The following is an 18756-nucleotide window of genomic DNA, read 5'->3' on the forward strand; positions in this document are numbered from 1 at the left end:
TCCGAGGGTGCGCTGCTCGGCTGGACGCTTGTGTTTGGATTATGTTATTATCTGAAGCCTGTCCACCTGTCAGTCCAAAACCACAACTTCCCTCCTTGTGACCGAGCTGTCGAGCTGAGGACGCGTTTTCTGCTAAAGGTCACAATTTTCAAGAGTTCAATGTGCGCAGACCTATGGATGTACAGTATATGGATACTTTTTATCTGTGATTCTGATGAAAAACAGACATGTGAGTGGACAGAAGTCCAGCAGGGCGGCGCCATCTTATAGGACACGGCAGAATACTTAGGGGACAATGTTAACAGATACTGGTGGTACATCATGTAAATAATGGCTTCCATCTCAAAGAAGCATGGCACCCTTCCGTTTCTTTTTAAAAATGGACATTTCTCTGTGACTTTCTTTTTTTTTGCAGACACACTCTCTACAAAAAGCCTGGGCATGTGAATATAGACTTTAATGGGTACGTGTTCTACCCACATACATGATTCACAGACGTCTGAATAGCGCCTGAGGGTTAATGCTGCTGAGATTGTGCTGAGACTTCCTGCTGGGAGAGGGGGACAAAGAGCTGATCAGAAAGCTGAGGATTGTTTTTCCATAGGCAAATTACATTAATTTTTTTTAGGGGAAAAAGTGCTCTTTGGACTGGAAGCCCTGCAGTGGAAAGTTTTTTTTTATTGTTCTTGTTCATTATTCCTCTGCTCCTGGCTCAGGGAAAAACCAAATCCGCCTACTGATTTACATGTATGGCTCCTACACAGGTCACAATTCACAAAGTCATAAATGACCAGCCAGGACACATTGCTGTCTCTCTAGACAAATGTCGGGCTGTCAGCCTTCGGTCAGAAAGGGAGAGGGGGAATCACAACTGGTTTCACCATCAAACAAAGGTTGGTGTAAGGTCCTCTTTAAAGTTTATGACCATGCGCGTGGTGCGGAGCTGATCCGGCCACCCGTACCGCCGGTCTGTGGTTTCCGTGTCCGTGTTGCAGCTGTCGCTGGAGTCGCACGTATGTGGTGAACACATGTCACAGTACTGTCTGTGGCAGTAGCACAGAGTCTCCTCTGAGCTACTGGAGTCTGACTCTGAGCAGAGGGTCTGGGGTCTGAAGGTTTCTGTGACTATATGGTTCCAGCGGTTAGCATGGCTGGAGCCATTTGATGTCTCTGGTGGCTCTGATAATTTGGTTATCCATAGGTCACCATTTTCTTGGCCACAAGAGTCCACGGTCTTCATTGGATCTGAAGGACGATGGGAACGTTGAAGGTTTGCTTCATCCAGTCTTCTATCACCCGGGTCATCACTTAGAGGGTTTGACCTATTATGTCTGTTGCTGATACCAATCAGACAGTTGGTTGGAGAAAATATGGGCGTAGAGTACTGCGAGGTGGTGGAGATGTTCCTGCGGCCATATCCATGCCCTCTCCTCCTCCGTGTTATGTATGGGGATAAGCTGATGCAGACATTTCGGAACCCTTCGGGGGGATGTGGTATGGGCTCTCGTTGGACGCTGTGACTGGCACGTCTCTGCCTTTGAGGAGACCCCTGATTACACCCTGACAGGGTCTCCACGCTGAGCTCCCTGAGGATCTCCTGAAGCTTCTCACTGCTGACGTAGTTCACCTTTCTGGATAGTTGCTCCCAGGCCTCGGTCGGGCCATCCACCGATCTCTCCGTGTACTCCCTATGAGACTTTGTGACGCTGTCCACAAAACTGACGTTTCTGGAGACTGACGCAAGGTCACTGTCTGCTCTTGGTCCTGCGGATAGGACAAAATCATGGAAATCGTCTCGCTCCTCACCAGGGAGCTTTATGTCTTCATCCTTGCAATTCACATCAGCCTGGATGACCATGCTTTGGGTTACGTCATCGTCTTGGCCGGCGGTCAGGGGTCCCTTGCCTTCCGGATAAGCAGTGGTCTCTGTAGTGGCCTTGTACTGATTGAGGGTCAGCGTGGAGGTGGAGATGGCAGAGACCTGTGTAATCTCCATGCTGGATTCTGACTTCAGGAGCTCCACCAGCTTCTCCTTGGCGTTGGTCACCTGCTCCTGGAGACTTTCTATCACTGCATTCTTCTGTCATGTGAAACAAACAGAGAAAAAGCCATTTACTGACAGGACAGAGGTCAGCGTAAAGTGTTTACTAGGCTTAATACAGAAAAGATAAATATGTTTGTACCATGTTAGCCAGTAGATAGAAAAATATGTAGAATTGAGAGTCCTCAGTGGTTGATACCTTTTAATGGCTAATGGCTATCAAGTCTATGCTTGATGAAGAGACGTGAGTAGTCTCGAAAGCTGCGATTTGTTACCTTTTAATGGCTAACTGAGAAGATGGTATCAACCACTGAGGACTTTCAATTCTAAATACTAGGCTTAAGATATTTATTGCATAGGCATGAGATAGGTCATCCATGTCTAAATAGTGGAGGTGCAGCACCCAGCCCCCTCAGCAAGCTCTGGACACATTCACTTCAATAGGGGCTGCAGTATCCCAGAACGAGCACTACAGTGAGCAGCGCTGTGCTGGTCTGGGACCGATGGAGGTGACCGACACCATAGATATGATATGGAGGATCAATCCTAGGCATAAACCCCTCTAATTACCAGGTAGTGAAACACTTTCTGATATATGTGGTATCTCAATCCATTACTTGTTTAAAAATCTCTGCTGTCTGGCAGTGAATAGGAACATATTCCTATTTATATTCAGAGGCTAAAAACCCTTTCCTGGCCTAGATGTTCTCACAGCTGAACATTTGTTACAATGCATCCCATCTAGGAAATCCTCCACACAGCTGTAGCACAGATCTCTCCTGTCCTGATATTCTGCAAGGTTCCTCCTCCATTAATGCCGGGGCAGACAACACATTGGTGCAGCTGCACGGGGCCCGAGAGGCACGGGGTCCACTGATATGATATACTGTTCTTGCACAAGGCCTCTCCTGTCTACATCCACCCTCTGCACTAACATTGTATCACTTTCCAGCCTTCACTTCTGACATTAGGACCCCAGAATAATTCTGGGTATCCATCAGGGGCGTAATGACCGCTGTCACAGTGGTCTCGACTGGGCCGTGCAGGTGGGGTATTGGTGCTGCCTATACCAGCAGAGACTTCAACTGGATTCGCATCCTTGGACACATCCAGTTGAAGTGTATTATTTGCACAGACCCGTCGCGTACGTGTACAGCAATACAAGCTGCCGGCCAATCAGAGACCAGCAGCTGATGTCATGGCCTGGATGGGGCCCGGAATAAGGGACATATATAGTGGAATTTAAAATGTATTACGCCCCTGGTCAAAATTACTGTTATTGTGAACAGATAAGCAATGTGAAGGTGAAATAACCTCATAAAGGCCTCAAGTAAAAGAGGACACATATATATATATATATATATATATATATATATATATATATATATATCTATATATATAATTGTCTAAGGGTTTTTCCGTCTGTCTGTCTGTCTGTCTGTCCTGGAAATCCCGCGTCTCTGATTGGTCGAGGCCACCATGCCTCGACCAATCAGAGACGGGCACAGCATGGCGACGATGATGATGTCATAATGGAAATCCCGCGTCTCTGATTGGTCGAGGCCGCCAGGCCTCGACCAATCAGCGACGGGCACAGTATCGACGTAGATGTCATAATGGTTGCCATGGCGACGATAATGTCATAAAGGTTGCCTCGACCAATCAGCGACGGGCACAGTCTGCCGCGAATTCTGGAATCATCATTGTCCATATACTACGGGGACATGCATATTCTAGAATACCCGATGCGTTAGAATCGGGCCACAGTCTAGTATATATATATATATATATATATATATATATATATATATATATATATATATATATATATATTATATATACAGTGGGGCAAAAAAGTATTTAGTCATTCAGCAATAGTGCAAGTTCCACCACTTAAAAGGATGAGAGGCGTCTGTAATTTACATCATAGGTAGACCTCAACTATGGGAGACAAACTGAGAAATAAAAATCCAGAAAATCACAGTCTGTTTTTTTTATCATTTTATTTGCATATTATGGTGGAAAATAAGTATTTGGTCAGAAACAAACAATCCAGATTTCTGGCTCTCACAGACCTGTAACTTCTTCTTTAAGAGTCTCCTCTTTCCTCCACTCATCACCTGTAGTAATGGCACCTGTTTAAACTTGTTATCAGTATAAAAAGACACCTGTGCACACCCTCAAACAGTCTGACTCCAAACTCCACTATGGTGAAGACCAAAGAGCTGTCAAAGGACACCAGAAACAAAATTGTAGCCCTGCACCAGGCTGGGAAGACTGAATCTGCAATAGCCAACCAGCTGGGAGTGAAGAAATCAACAGTGGGAGCAATAATTAGAAAATGGAAGACATTCAAGACCACTGATAATCTCCCTCGATCTGGGGCTCCACGCAAAATCCCACCCCGTGGGGTCAGAATGATCACAAGAACGGTGAGCAAAAATCCCAGAACCACGCGGGGGGACCTAGTGAATGAACTGCAGAGAGCTGGGACCAATGTAACAAGGCCTACCATAAGTAACACACTACGCCACCATGGACTCAGATCCTGCAGTGCCAGACGTGTCCCACTGCTTAAGCCAGTACATGTCCGGGCCCGTCTGAAGTTTGCTAGAGAGCATTTGGATGATCCAGAGGAGTTTTGGGAGAATGTCCTATGGTCTGATGAAACCAAACTGGAACTGTTTGTAGAAACACAACTTGTCGTGTTTGGAGGAAAAAGAATACTGAGTTGCATCCATCAAACACCATACCTACTGTAAAGCATGGTGGTGGAAACATCATGCTTTGGGGCTGTTTCTCTGCAAAGGGGCCAGGACGACTGATCCGGGTACATGAAAGAATGAATGGGGCCATGTATCGTGAGATTTTGAGTGCAAACCTCCTTCCATCAGCAAGGACATTGAAGATGAAACGTGGCTGGGTCTTTCAACATGACAATGATCCAAAGCACACCGCCAGGGCAACGAAGGAGTGGCTTCGTAAGAAGCATTTCAAGGTCCTGGAGTGGCCTAGCCAGTCTCCAGATCTCAACCCTATAGAAAACCTTTGGAGGGAGTTGAAAGTCCGTGTTGCCAAGCGAAAAGCCAAAAACATCACTGCTCTAGAGGAGATCTGCATGGAGGAATGGGCCAACATACCAACAACAGTGTGTGGCAACCTTGTGAAGACTTACAGAAAACGTTTGACCTCTGTCATTGCCAACAAAGGATATATTACAAAGTATTGAGATGAAATTTTGTTTCTGACCAAATACTTATTTTCCACCATAATATGCAAATAAAATGATAAAAAAACAGACAATGTGATTTTCTGGATTTTTTTTTCTCAGTTTGTCTCCCATAGTTGAGGTCTACCTATGATGTAAATTACAGACGCCTCTCATCTTTTTAAGTGGTGGAACTTGCACTATTGCTGACTGACTAAATACTTTTTTGCCCCACTGTATATATATAGTAATTTTTTATATTTTAAAAATTAGAAAAGGAAAATTTGTGTTCTCAGATAACTTTGATCGAGGTTTCAGACCTTAATTAGTCTGTTAGGGTTATGGCTTGGTCACCATCATCGTTAGGAAAGGCCAGGTGATACAAATTTCCCAGCCTTATAAAACCCAGCCTCCTCTATCCTTGTGTCAAAACACAGCAGCCATGGGTTCTTCTAAGCAGCTGCCGAGCACTCTGATAATGGAAATGGTGGATGCCCACAAAGCAGAAGAAGACTATAAGAGAATAGCAAAGTGATTTCAAGTTGTCCTTTCCTAGAGAGGTAAATCAGAACCCCCGATTGACTGTAGAAGACCTTCAGAAAGATTTAGCAGACTCCGGAGTTGTGGTACATTGTTCTACTGTTCAGAGACACCTTGACAAATATGGCCTTCATGGAGAAGAAAACATCTCCTGCATCCCCACCATAAAATTGAGCATCTGAAGTATGGAAAAGAACATCAAACCTGATGCATTTGGGAACAAATCCGGTGGGTCGATGAGAATAAAATTGAATTCTCTGGCCACAATGATCACAGGTATGTGTGGAGAAAAAGGGGCACAGAATTACAAGAAAAGAACATCTAGCCAACCATTAAGCCTGGAGGAGGATCAATCATGCTTTGGGGTTGTGTTGCAGCCGATGGCACGGGGAACATTTCATGGGTAGAGGGAAGAATGGAATCAATTAAATTTCAACAAATTCTTCATGCAAACATAAAAGATCTGTAGAAAAGCTGAAGGTGAGAAGAGGAAGAGGATGGCTGCTACAAACGGGGAATGATCCTAAACACGTCACAACCACAATAGACGACCTCAAAAGGCGCAAAATGAAGGTTTTACGATGGCCCTCACGGTCCCCTGATCTGAATATCATTGAAAATCTGTATCTAGACATCAAAATAGCAGTGGAAGCAAGACGCCAGAGGAATCTCACAGAACTGGAGGAATTCTCCAAGGAAGAATGGATAAAAGCCTCTTGTCTGGCTACAAAAGCTAAGATACTTGCAAAAGGGGGTGCTACTAGGTACTAGCCATGCAGGGTGCCCAAACCTTTGCATCGACTCACTTTTCCTTTTTGTAATTTTTAAACTGTAAAAGATGAAAAAATATATATTTTTTTTTGTCTAAAAGTAAATGTATCATCTCTAACTTTAGGCCTGTTAGATCATTTCATCTTCAACTTGCTTAACTGGTCACAATAACAGTAATTCTGACCAGGGGTGCACAGACTTTTATATGCCACTGTATACCAGGATGGGAGATATATATACTAGGACCGGGCACATCCAACTCTAGTTACGCCACTGGTGTCCATAGATCCGTTACATCCAGGCCGGGGGTCCCAAGGCTGGGCTGAGGGTGCCGAGGCCGGGCTGGGAGTGCCGAGGCTGGGCTGGGGGGTGCCGAAGTTGGGCCGGGGGTGCCGAGGTTGGGCCGGAAGTGCTGAGGCCAGGATGGGGTGCCGAGGCCCAATCAAGGACTGGGCTCGTGGGTCAGACTCGCCTCGGTCAGCAGCCGTCTCATGGAGGTGTTCTCTCCCAGCAGCTGGTAGATTTGCTCTTCGCTGTACATAGACCTCATGCTCTTGCAGGGACTGGTGAAGTACTTGGCCATCTGCACGGTGCTCTGACTCGGGTCTTCTTTAAACTGCTTCCATTGCAAAAGCTGCGGAGACAGAACAGAGCCACGTGTTATCAGAAATTCATTCAGACCCTTGGAATAGGGGGAGAGGAGCCATCACAGAGGGGACCACAGACATTCGCTGACTTACAGCCGCAAACACTAGTTGCACCCAAAAGACTAAAGATACTTTATGTAAATCCAATCATGGCCAATGCAAGTTGTAGAGAGGCAGCGCATGACCACAAAACAAAACTCTGGCCCGGCACTAGGTATTACACGGTGTGTGTTTTCTTGCAGTGCTCCTTTAACACGCTGTGGTTCTGTAGTACACTGGGTACACGCCGGAGAGATGTCACCTGTGTGCCCTGCCTGTTATAATGGGGGCTCAAAGTATCAACATCCAAGTCCACACAGTAAAGAGGGGGCTGCCGCCCCAGAAGTCCACTGGAGCTTAATGGAGTGGCCCCCCAGGGTGGGGGATCATGGAGCCCCCATTCTGAGGACTTCTCCTGTTCTGGATCATCAGGTTGGGGGAGTCTCGATTGGACGGGAGGTTTCGGACTTTGCGTGCTTTACATATGGATCCGGGATTGTGGCATAAAACTGCCCAATCTTCCCTTCCTGAACCCGTAGTGTTGGGTGTGAGCTGCTGATCGTCAGTGGTTTTCCTTCTGTGGCGGGTGTGACGTCCGCAGTGTTATGTGCTCACAGACCCTGGAGGAGAGAAGCTGCAGCTGCATCCCCCTCCTCCCTCCGCCATGCACATGGATGTAATGATGGCGGCAGGGAGATGTCTATCAGGATTCCCGGCTCAGGCCGTGTTTCATTGTCAGGACCTTTCCGTTTAGTTATGTTTCATTGTATTATTCGGGCAGTTCTGATTGTGCGGATGGTGCATCAGAAGCCGCGTCCTTCATACAGACGGAGCCATCACATCCGATCATGGCGAACTCCTCCTGTACTGACAGTGAGAGGGAAATCGCTGTGACGGGGCTGTCCACTAGCAGAAAAACATGGCTGCTTTATATTTTAAGGAAAGAGCGCCCCATGTGCCCATGGCTGTGTGCGGTATTACTGCTGAGCTCCATTCTCTTTACAGGAGCTGCAGTATCCCATAGATCCTGTAGTCAGGGGTGGCGCTGTGGGGTGAGCGATCCTGGACAGCTTCAGTAAGGGCCCTGGTCCTCGCTCCATCTCCTATATCATCTCTAAGCTGCACAGGTGGAGAGCTGGCGGTCTAGTCAGGAATAACATGGTCTCCGAGGCCGGCGGTACGGCGACGATGACCCTGCTATTATGGTGGGTAAGAACCATTCCTGTATTGTGTCATGTGGCTCCATGCAGGTAGGATGGGACATGAGGAGGTCTCTGCAGCCCTGAGCCATGACAATACCTGTATACAATCACTGCCAGAAGGAATCATCTGTTCTAATCACTGCAGAAACCCGCTAGGTCATACGCCCCGATTCAGACCTGCCGTAATGAGACATATGGATGATGCTGGAAGGATGCGAGAAGGATGGGAGAATGGGAGAAGGATGGGAGAAGGATGGGAGAAGGAAGCGAGAAGGATGGGAGGATGGGAGAAGGATGGGAGGATGGGAGAAGGATGGGAGAAGGATGGGAGAAGGAAGCGAGAAGGATGGGAGAAGGATGCTACAAGTATAAATGCTGATGTCAGCTCAGCCGTCCCAATACACAATATCTTATCCCGTAAGGTGTTCTGCTGCCCCCTACAGGACACATGAGTATCCGACATCTGCTTCTCCCTCTGGGCTGATCACTAAGGAAACGGTCCAGAACCAGCAGCATCACACACATACATAATAACAGGGGACTGGAAACGTGTAGTGTGGCATCATGTCCCTATAATTACAGGTTGTGCATGTACCTGTAGTGACATGAAGGAGCCAGAATCTGTAACAATACCGTACAACTACTATAATACTGCCCCTATGTACAAGAATATAACTACTATAATACTGCTCCTATGTACAAGAATATAACTGCTATAATACTGCTCCTATGTACAAGAATATACTATAATACTGCTCCTATGTACAAGAATATAACTACTATAATACTGCCCCTATGTACAAGAATATAACTACTATAATACTGCCCCTATGTACAAGAATATAACTACTATAATACTGCCCCTATGTACAAGAATATAACTACTATAATACTGCCCCTATGTACAAGAATATAACTACTATAATACTGCCCCTATGTACAAGAATATAACTACTATAATACTGCTCCTATGTACAAGAATATAACTGCTATAATACTGCTCCTATGTACAAGAATATACTATAATACTGCTCCTATGTACAAGAATATAACTACTATAATACTGCCCCTATGTACAAGAATATAACTACTATAATACTGCCCCTATGTACAAGAATATAACTACTATAATACTGCCCCTATGTACAAGAATATAACTACTATAATACTGCCCCTATGTACAAGAATATAACTACTATAATACTGCCCCTATGTACAAGAATATAACTACTATAATACTGCCCCTATGTACAAGACTATAACTACTATAATACTGCTCCTATGTACAAGAATATAACTACTATAATACTACTCCTATATACAAGAATATAACTACTATAATACTGCCCCTATGTACAAGAATATAACTACTATAATACTGCTCCTACATACAAGAATATAACTACTATAATACTGCCCCTATGTACAAGAATATAACTACTATAATACTGCCCCTATGTACAAGAATATAACTACTATAATACTGCTCCTATGTACAAGAATATAACTACTATAATACTGCTCCTATGTACAAGAATATAACTACTATAATACTGCCCCTATGTACAAGAATATAACTACTATAATACTGCTCCTATGTACAAGAATATAACTACTATAATACTGCTCCTATGTACGAGAATATAACTACTATAATACTGCCCCCTATGTACAGGAATATAGCTACTATAATACTGCCCCTATGTACAAGAATATAACTACTATAATACTGCTCCTATATACAAGAATATAACTACTATAATACTGCTCCTATGTACAATAATATAACTACTATAATACTGCCCCTATGTACAAGACTATAACTACCATAATACTGCCCCTATGTACAGGAATATAACTACTATAATACTGCCCCTATGTACAAGAATATAACTGCTATAATACTGCTCTCTATGTACAAGAATATAACTACTATAATACTGCCCCTATGTACAAAAATATAACTACTATAATACTGCCCCTATGTACAAGAATATAACTACTATAATACTGCTCCTATGTACAAGAATATAACTACTATAATACTGCTCCTATGTACGAGAATATAACTACTATAATACTGCCCCCTATGTACAGGAATATAGCTACTATAATACTGCCCCTATGTACAAGAATATAACTACTATAATACTGCTCCTATATACAAGAATATAACTACTATAATACTGCTCCTATGTACAATAATATAACTACTATAATACTGCCCCTATGTACAAGACTATAACTACCATAATACTGCCCCTATGTACAGGAATATAACTACTATAATACTGCCCCTATGTACAAGAATATAACTGCTATAATACTGCTCTCTATGTACAAGAATATAACTACTATAATACTGCCCCTATGTACAAAAATATAACTACTATAATACTGCTCCTATGTACAAGAATATAACTACTATAATACTGCCCCTATGTACAAGAATATAACTACTATAATACTGCTCCTATGTACAAGAATATAACTGCTATAATACTGCTCCTATGTACAAGAATATACTATAATACTGCTCCTATGTACAAGAATATAACTACTATAATACTGCCCCTATGTACAAGAATATAACTACTATAATACTGCCCCTATGTACAAGAATATAACTACTATAATACTGCCCCTATGTACAAGAATATAACTACTATAATACTGCCCCTATGTACAAGAATATAACTACTATAATACTGCCCCTATGTACAAGAATATAACTACTATAATACTGCCCCTATGTACAAGACTATAACTACTATAATACTGCTCCTATGTACAAGAATATAACTACTATAATACTACTCCTATATACAAGAATATAACTACTATAATACTGCCCCTACGTACAAGAATATAACTACTATAATACTGCTCCTACATACAAGAATATAACTACTATAATACTGCCCCTATGTACAAGAATATAACTACTATAATACTGCCCCTATGTACAAGAATATAACTACTATAATACTGCTCCTATGTACAAGAATATAACTACTATAATACTGCTCCTATGTACAAGAATATAACTACTATAATACTGCCCCTATGTACAAGAATATAACTACTATAATACTGCTCCTATGTACAAGAATATAACTACTATAATACTGCTCCTATGTACGAGAATATAACTACTATAATACTGCCCCCTATGTACAGGAATATAGCTACTATAATACTGCCCCTATGTACAAGAATATAACTACTATAATACTGCTCCTATATACAAGAATATAACTACTATAATACTGCTCCTATGTACAATAATATAACTACTATAATACTGCCCCTATGTACAAGACTATAACTACCATAATACTGCCCCTATGTACAGGAATATAACTACTATAATACTGCCCCTATGTACAAGAATATAACTGCTATAATACTGCTCTCTATGTACAAGAATATAACTACTATAATACTGCCCCTATGTACAAAAATATAACTACTATAATACTGCCCCTATGTACAAGAATATAACTACTATAATACTGCTCCTATGTACAAGAATATAACTACTATAATACTGCTCCTATGTACGAGAATATAACTACTATAATACTGCCCCCTATGTACAGGAATATAGCTACTATAATACTGCCCCTATGTACAAGAATATAACTACTATAATACTGCTCCTATATACAAGAATATAACTACTATAATACTGCTCCTATGTACAATAATATAACTACTATAATACTGCCCCTATGTACAAGACTATAACTACCATAATACTGCCCCTATGTACAGGAATATAACTACTATAATACTGCCCCTATGTACAAGAATATAACTGCTATAATACTGCTCTCTATGTACAAGAATATAACTACTATAATACTGCCCCTATGTACAAAAATATAACTACTATAATACTGCTCCTATGTACAAGAATATAACTACTATAATACTGCCCCTATGTACAAGAATATAACTACTATAATACTGCCCCTATGTACAAGAATATAACTACTCTAATACTGCTCCTATGTACAAGAATATAACTACTATAGTACTGCCTCCTATGTACAAGAATATAACTACTAATATACTTCTCCCTATGTACAAGAATATAACTGCTATAATACTGCCCCTATACACAAGAATATAACTACTATAATACTGCTCCTATGTACAAGAATATAACTACTCTAATACTGCCCCTATGTACAAGAATATAACTACTATAATACTGCCCCTATGTACAAGAATATAACTACTATAATACTACTCCTATGTACAAGAATATAACTACTCTAATACTGCCCCTATGTACAGGAATATAACTACTATAATACTGCCCCTATGTACAGGAATATAACTACTATAGTACTGCCTCCTATGTACAATAATATAACTACTAATATACTTCTCCCTATGTACAAGAATATAACTGCTATAATACTGCCCCTATGCACAAGAATATAACTACTATAATACTGCTCCTATGTACAAGAATATAACTACTATAATACAGCCCCTATGTACAAGAATATAACTACTATAATACTACTCCTATGTACAAGAATATAACTACACTAATACTGCCCCTATGTACAGGAATATAACTACTATAATACTGCCCCTATGTACAAGAATATAACTGCTATAATACTGCTCCTATGTACAAGAATATAACTACTATAATACTGCTTCCTATGTACAAGAATATAACTACTAATATACTTCTCCCTATGTACAAGAATATAACTGCTATAATACTGCCCCTATGCACAAGAATATAACTACTATAATACTGCCCCTATGTACAAGAATCTAACTACTATGATACTGCTCCTATGTACAATAATATAACTACTATAATACTGCCCCTATATACAAGAATATAACTACTATAATACTGCTTCCTATGTACAAGAATATAACTACTAATATACTTCTCCCTATGTACAAGAATATAACTGCTATAATACTGCCCCTATGCACAAGAATATAACTACTATAATACTGCCCCCTATGTACAAGAATATAACTACTATAATACTGCTTCCTATGTACAAGAATATAACTACTAATATACTTCTCCCTATGTACAAGAATATAACTACTATAATACTGCCCCTATGCACAAGAATATAACTACTATAATACTGCTTCCTATGTACAAGAATATAACTACTAATATACTTCTCCCTATGTACAAGAATATAACCACTATAATACTGCCCCTATATACAAGAATATTACTACTATAAGACTGCTCCTATGTACAAGAATATAACTACTATAATACTGCCCCTATGTACAAGAATATAACTACTATAATACTGCCCCTATGTACAAGTATATAACTACTATAATATTGCTCCTATGTACAAGAATATAACTACTAATATACTTCTCCCTATGTACAAGAATATAACTACTATAATACTGCCCCTATGTACAAGAATATAACTGCTATAATACTGCTCCTATGTACAAGAATATAACTACTATAATACTGCCCCCTATGTACAAGAATATAACTACTATAATACTGCTTCCTATGTACAAGAATATAACTACTAATATACTTCTCCCTATGTACAAGAATATAACTACTATAATACTGCCCCTATGCACAAGAATATAACTAATAATATACTTCTCCCTATGTACAAGAATATAACTACTATAATACTGCCCCTATGTACAAGAATATAACTACTAATATACTTCTCCCTATGTACAAGAATATAACTGCTATAATACTGCCCCTATGCACAAGAATATAACTACTATAATACTGCCCCCTATGTACAAGAATATAACTACTATAATACTGCCCCCTATGTACAAGAATATAACTACTATAATACTGCTTCCTATGTACAAGAATATAACTACTAATATACTTCTCCCTATGTACAAGAATATAACTACTATAATACTGCCCCTATGCACAAGAATATAACTACTATAATACTGCCCCTATGTACAAGAATCTAACTACTATGATACTGCTCCTATGTACAATAATATAACTACTATAATACTGCTTCCTATGTACAAGAATATAACTACTAATATACTTCTCCCTATGTACAAGAATATAACCACTATAATACTGCCCCTATATACAAGAATATTACTACTATAATACTGCTCCTATGTACAAGAATATAACTACTATAATACTGCCCCTATGTACAAGAATATAACTACTATAATACTGCCCCTATGTACTAGAATATAACTACTATAATATTGCTCCTATGTACAAGAATATAACTACTATAATACTGCCCCTATGCACAAGAATATAACTACTATAATATTGCTCCTATGTACAAGAATATAACTACTATAATACTGCCCCTATGCACAAGAATATAACTACTATGATACTGCTCCTATGTACAAGAATATAACTACTATAATACTGCCCCTATGTACAAGAATATAACTACAATAATACTGCTCCTATGTACAAGAATATAACTACTATAATACTGCCCCGATGTACAAGAATATAACTACAATAATACTGCTCCTATGTACAAGAATATAACTACTATAATACTGCCCCTATGTACAAGAATATAACTACAATAATACTGCTCCTATGTACAAGAATATAACTACTATAATACTGCTCCTATGTACAAGAATATAACTACTATAATACTGCCCCTATGTACAAGAATATAACTACTATAATACTGCCCCTATGTACAAGAATATAACTACTATGATACTGCTCCTATGTACAAGAATCTAACTACTATGATACTGCCCTTATGTACAAGAATATAACTACTATAATACTGCTCCTATGTACAAGAATATAACTACTATAATACTGCTCCTATGTACAAGAATATAACTACTATAATACTGCTTCCTATGTACAGGAATATAACTACTAATATACTTCTCCCTATGTACAAGAATATAACTACTATGATACTGCTCCTATGTACAAGAATATAACTACTATAATACTGCTCCTATGTACAAGAATATAACTACTATAATACTGCCCCTATGCACAAGAATATAACTACTATGATACTGCTCCTATGTACAAGAATATAACTACTATAATACTGCCCCTATATACAAGAACATAACTACTATAATACTGTTCCTATGTACAAGAACATAACTACTATAATACTGCCCCCTATGTACAAGAATATAACTACTATGATACTGCTCCTATGTACAAGAATATAACTACTATAATACTGCCCCTATTTACAAGAACATAACTACTATAATACTGTTCCTATGTACAAGAACATAACTACTATAATACTGCCCCCTATGTACAAGAATATAACTACTATAATACTGCCCCTATGTACAAGAATATAACTACTATAATACTTCCCCTATGCACAAGAATATAACTACTATGATACTGCTCCTATGTAAAAGAATATAACTACTATAATACTGCTCCTATGTACAAGAATATAACTACTATAATACTGCCCCTATGTACAAGAATATAACTACTATGATACTGCTCCTATGTACAAGAATATAACTACTATGATACTGCTCCTATGAACAAGAATATAACTACTATAATACTGCCCCTATGTACAAGAATATAACCACTATAATACTGCCCCTATGTACAAGAATATAACTACTATAATACTGCTCCTATGTACAAGAATATAACTACTATGATACTGCTCCTATGTACAAGAATATAACTACTATAATACTGCCCCTATGTACAAGAATATAACCACTATAATACTGCCCCTATGTACAAGAATATAACTACTATAATACTGCCCCTATGTACAAGAATATAACTACTATAATACTGCTTCCTATGTACAAGAATATAACTACTAATATACTTCTCCCTATGTACAAGAATGTAACTACTATAATACTGCCCCTATGTACAAGAACATAACTACTATAATACTGCTCCTATGTACAAGAATATAACTACTATAATACTGCCCCCTATGTACAAGAATATAACTACTATAATGCTTCCCCTATGTGCAAGAATGTAACTACTATAATACTGCCCCTATGTACAAGAATGTAACTGCTATAATACTGCTCCTATATACAAGAATATAAGTACTATAATACTGCTCCCTAGGTACAAGAATATAACTACTATAATACTGCTCCTATGTACAAGAATGTAACTACTATAATACTGCCCCTATGTACAAGAATATCACTGCTATAATACTGCTCCTATGTACAAGAATATAACTACTATAATACTGCCCCTATGTACAAGAATATAACTACCATAATACTGCCTCTATGTACAGGAATATAACTACTATAATACTGCCCTCTATGTGCAACAATATAACTACTATAATACTGCCCCTATGTACAAGAATATAACTACTATAATACTGCTCCTATGTACAAGAATATAACTTCTATAATACTGCTCCAATGTACAAGAATATAACTACTATAATACTGCCCCTATGTACAAGAATATAACTACTATAATACTGCCCCTATGTACAAGAATATAACTACTATAATACTGCCCCTATGTAAAAGAATATAACTACTATAATACTGCTCCTATGTACAAGAATATAACTTCTATAATACTGCTCCAATGTACAAGAATATAACTACTATAATACTGCTCCTATGTACATGAATATAACTACTATAATACTGCTCCTATGTACAAGAATATAACTACTGTAATACTGCCCCTATGTACAGGAATATAACTACTATAATGCTGCCCCTATGTACAAGAATATAACTACTATAATACTGCCCCTATATACAAGAATATATACTATAATACTGCCCCTATGTACAGGAATATAACTACTATAATACTGCTCCTATGTACAAGAATATAACTACTATAATACTGCCCCTATGTACAAGAATATAACTACTATAATACTGCCCCTATGTACAGGAATATAACTACTATAATACTGCCCCCTATGTGCAAGAATATAACTACTATAACACTGCTCCCTATGTACAAGAATATAACTACTATAATACTGCCTCTATGTACAAGAATATAACTACTATAATACTGCCCCTATGTACAAGAATATAACTACTATAATACTGCTCCTATATACAAGAATATAACTACTATAATACTGCTCCTATGTACAAGAATATAACTACTATAATACTGCCCCTATGTACAAGAATATAACTACTATAATACTGCCCCTATGTACAAGAATATAACTACTATAATACTGCTGCTATGTACAAGAATATATGTACTATAATACTGCCCCTATGTACAAGAATATAACTACTATAATACTGCTCCTATGTACAAGAATATAACTACTATAATACTGCCCCTATGTACAAGAATATAACTACTATAATACTGCCCCTATGTACAAGAATATAACTACTATAATACTGCCCCTATGTACAAGAATATAACTACTATAATACTGCTCCTATGTACAAGAATATAACTACTATAATACTGCCCCTATATACAAGAATATAACTACTATAATACTGCCCCTATGTACAAGAATATAACTACTATAATACTGCTCCTATGTACAAGAATATAACTACTATAATACTGCTCCTATGTACAAGAATATAACTACTATAATACTGCCCCTATGTACAAGAATATAACTACTATAATACTGCCCCTATGTACAAGAATATAACTACTATAATACTGCTCCTATATACAAGAATATAACTACTATAATACTGCTCCTATGTACAAGAATATAACTACTATAATACTGCTCCTATGTACAAGAATATAACTACTATAATACTGCCCCTATGTACAAGAATATAACTACTATAATACTGCCCCTATGTAGAAGAATATAACTACTATAATACTGCTCCTATGTACAAGGATATAACTACTATAATACTGTCCCTATATACAAGAATATAACTACTATAATACTGCCCCTATGTACAAGACACTACTATAATACTGCTCCTATGTACAAGAATATAACTACTATAATACTGCCCCTATGTGCAAGAATATAACTACTATAATACTGCCCCTATGTACAAGAATATAACTACTATAATACTGCCCCTATGTACAAGGATATAACTACTATAATACTGCCCCTATATACAAGAATATAACTACTATAATACTGCCCTTATGTACAAGAATATAGCTACTATAATACTCCCCCCTATGTACAAGAATATAACTACTATAATACTGCCCCTATGTACAAGAATATAACTACTATAATACTGCCCCTATGTACAAGAATATAGCTACTATAATACTCCCCCCTATGTACAAGAATATAACTACTATAATACTGC

General features: G+C 38.6%; 1 protein-coding gene across 1 annotated transcript in view; it reads right to left on the reverse strand.

Moving 5' to 3' along the window:
• Positions 1-322: 322 nt before the first annotated feature.
• GPR156 (G protein-coupled receptor 156) overlaps positions 323-18756 on the reverse strand; it is a 76022-nt gene continuing 57588 nt past the window's right edge. The window contains exons 8-9 of the mRNA XM_077293625.1: positions 7033-7194; positions 323-2080 (exon numbers count right to left, since the gene is read on the reverse strand). Coding sequence (XP_077149740.1) covers positions 884-2080; positions 7033-7194 — 1359 coding nt within the window. The 3' untranslated portion in view covers positions 323-883. The remainder of the gene's footprint in view (positions 2081-7032; positions 7195-18756) is intronic.

This window comes from Ranitomeya variabilis, chromosome 3 (assembly GCF_051348905.1).
Source record: "Ranitomeya variabilis isolate aRanVar5 chromosome 3, aRanVar5.hap1, whole genome shotgun sequence".
In the NCBI taxonomy this organism is placed as follows: Eukaryota; Metazoa; Chordata; class Amphibia; order Anura; family Dendrobatidae; genus Ranitomeya; species Ranitomeya variabilis.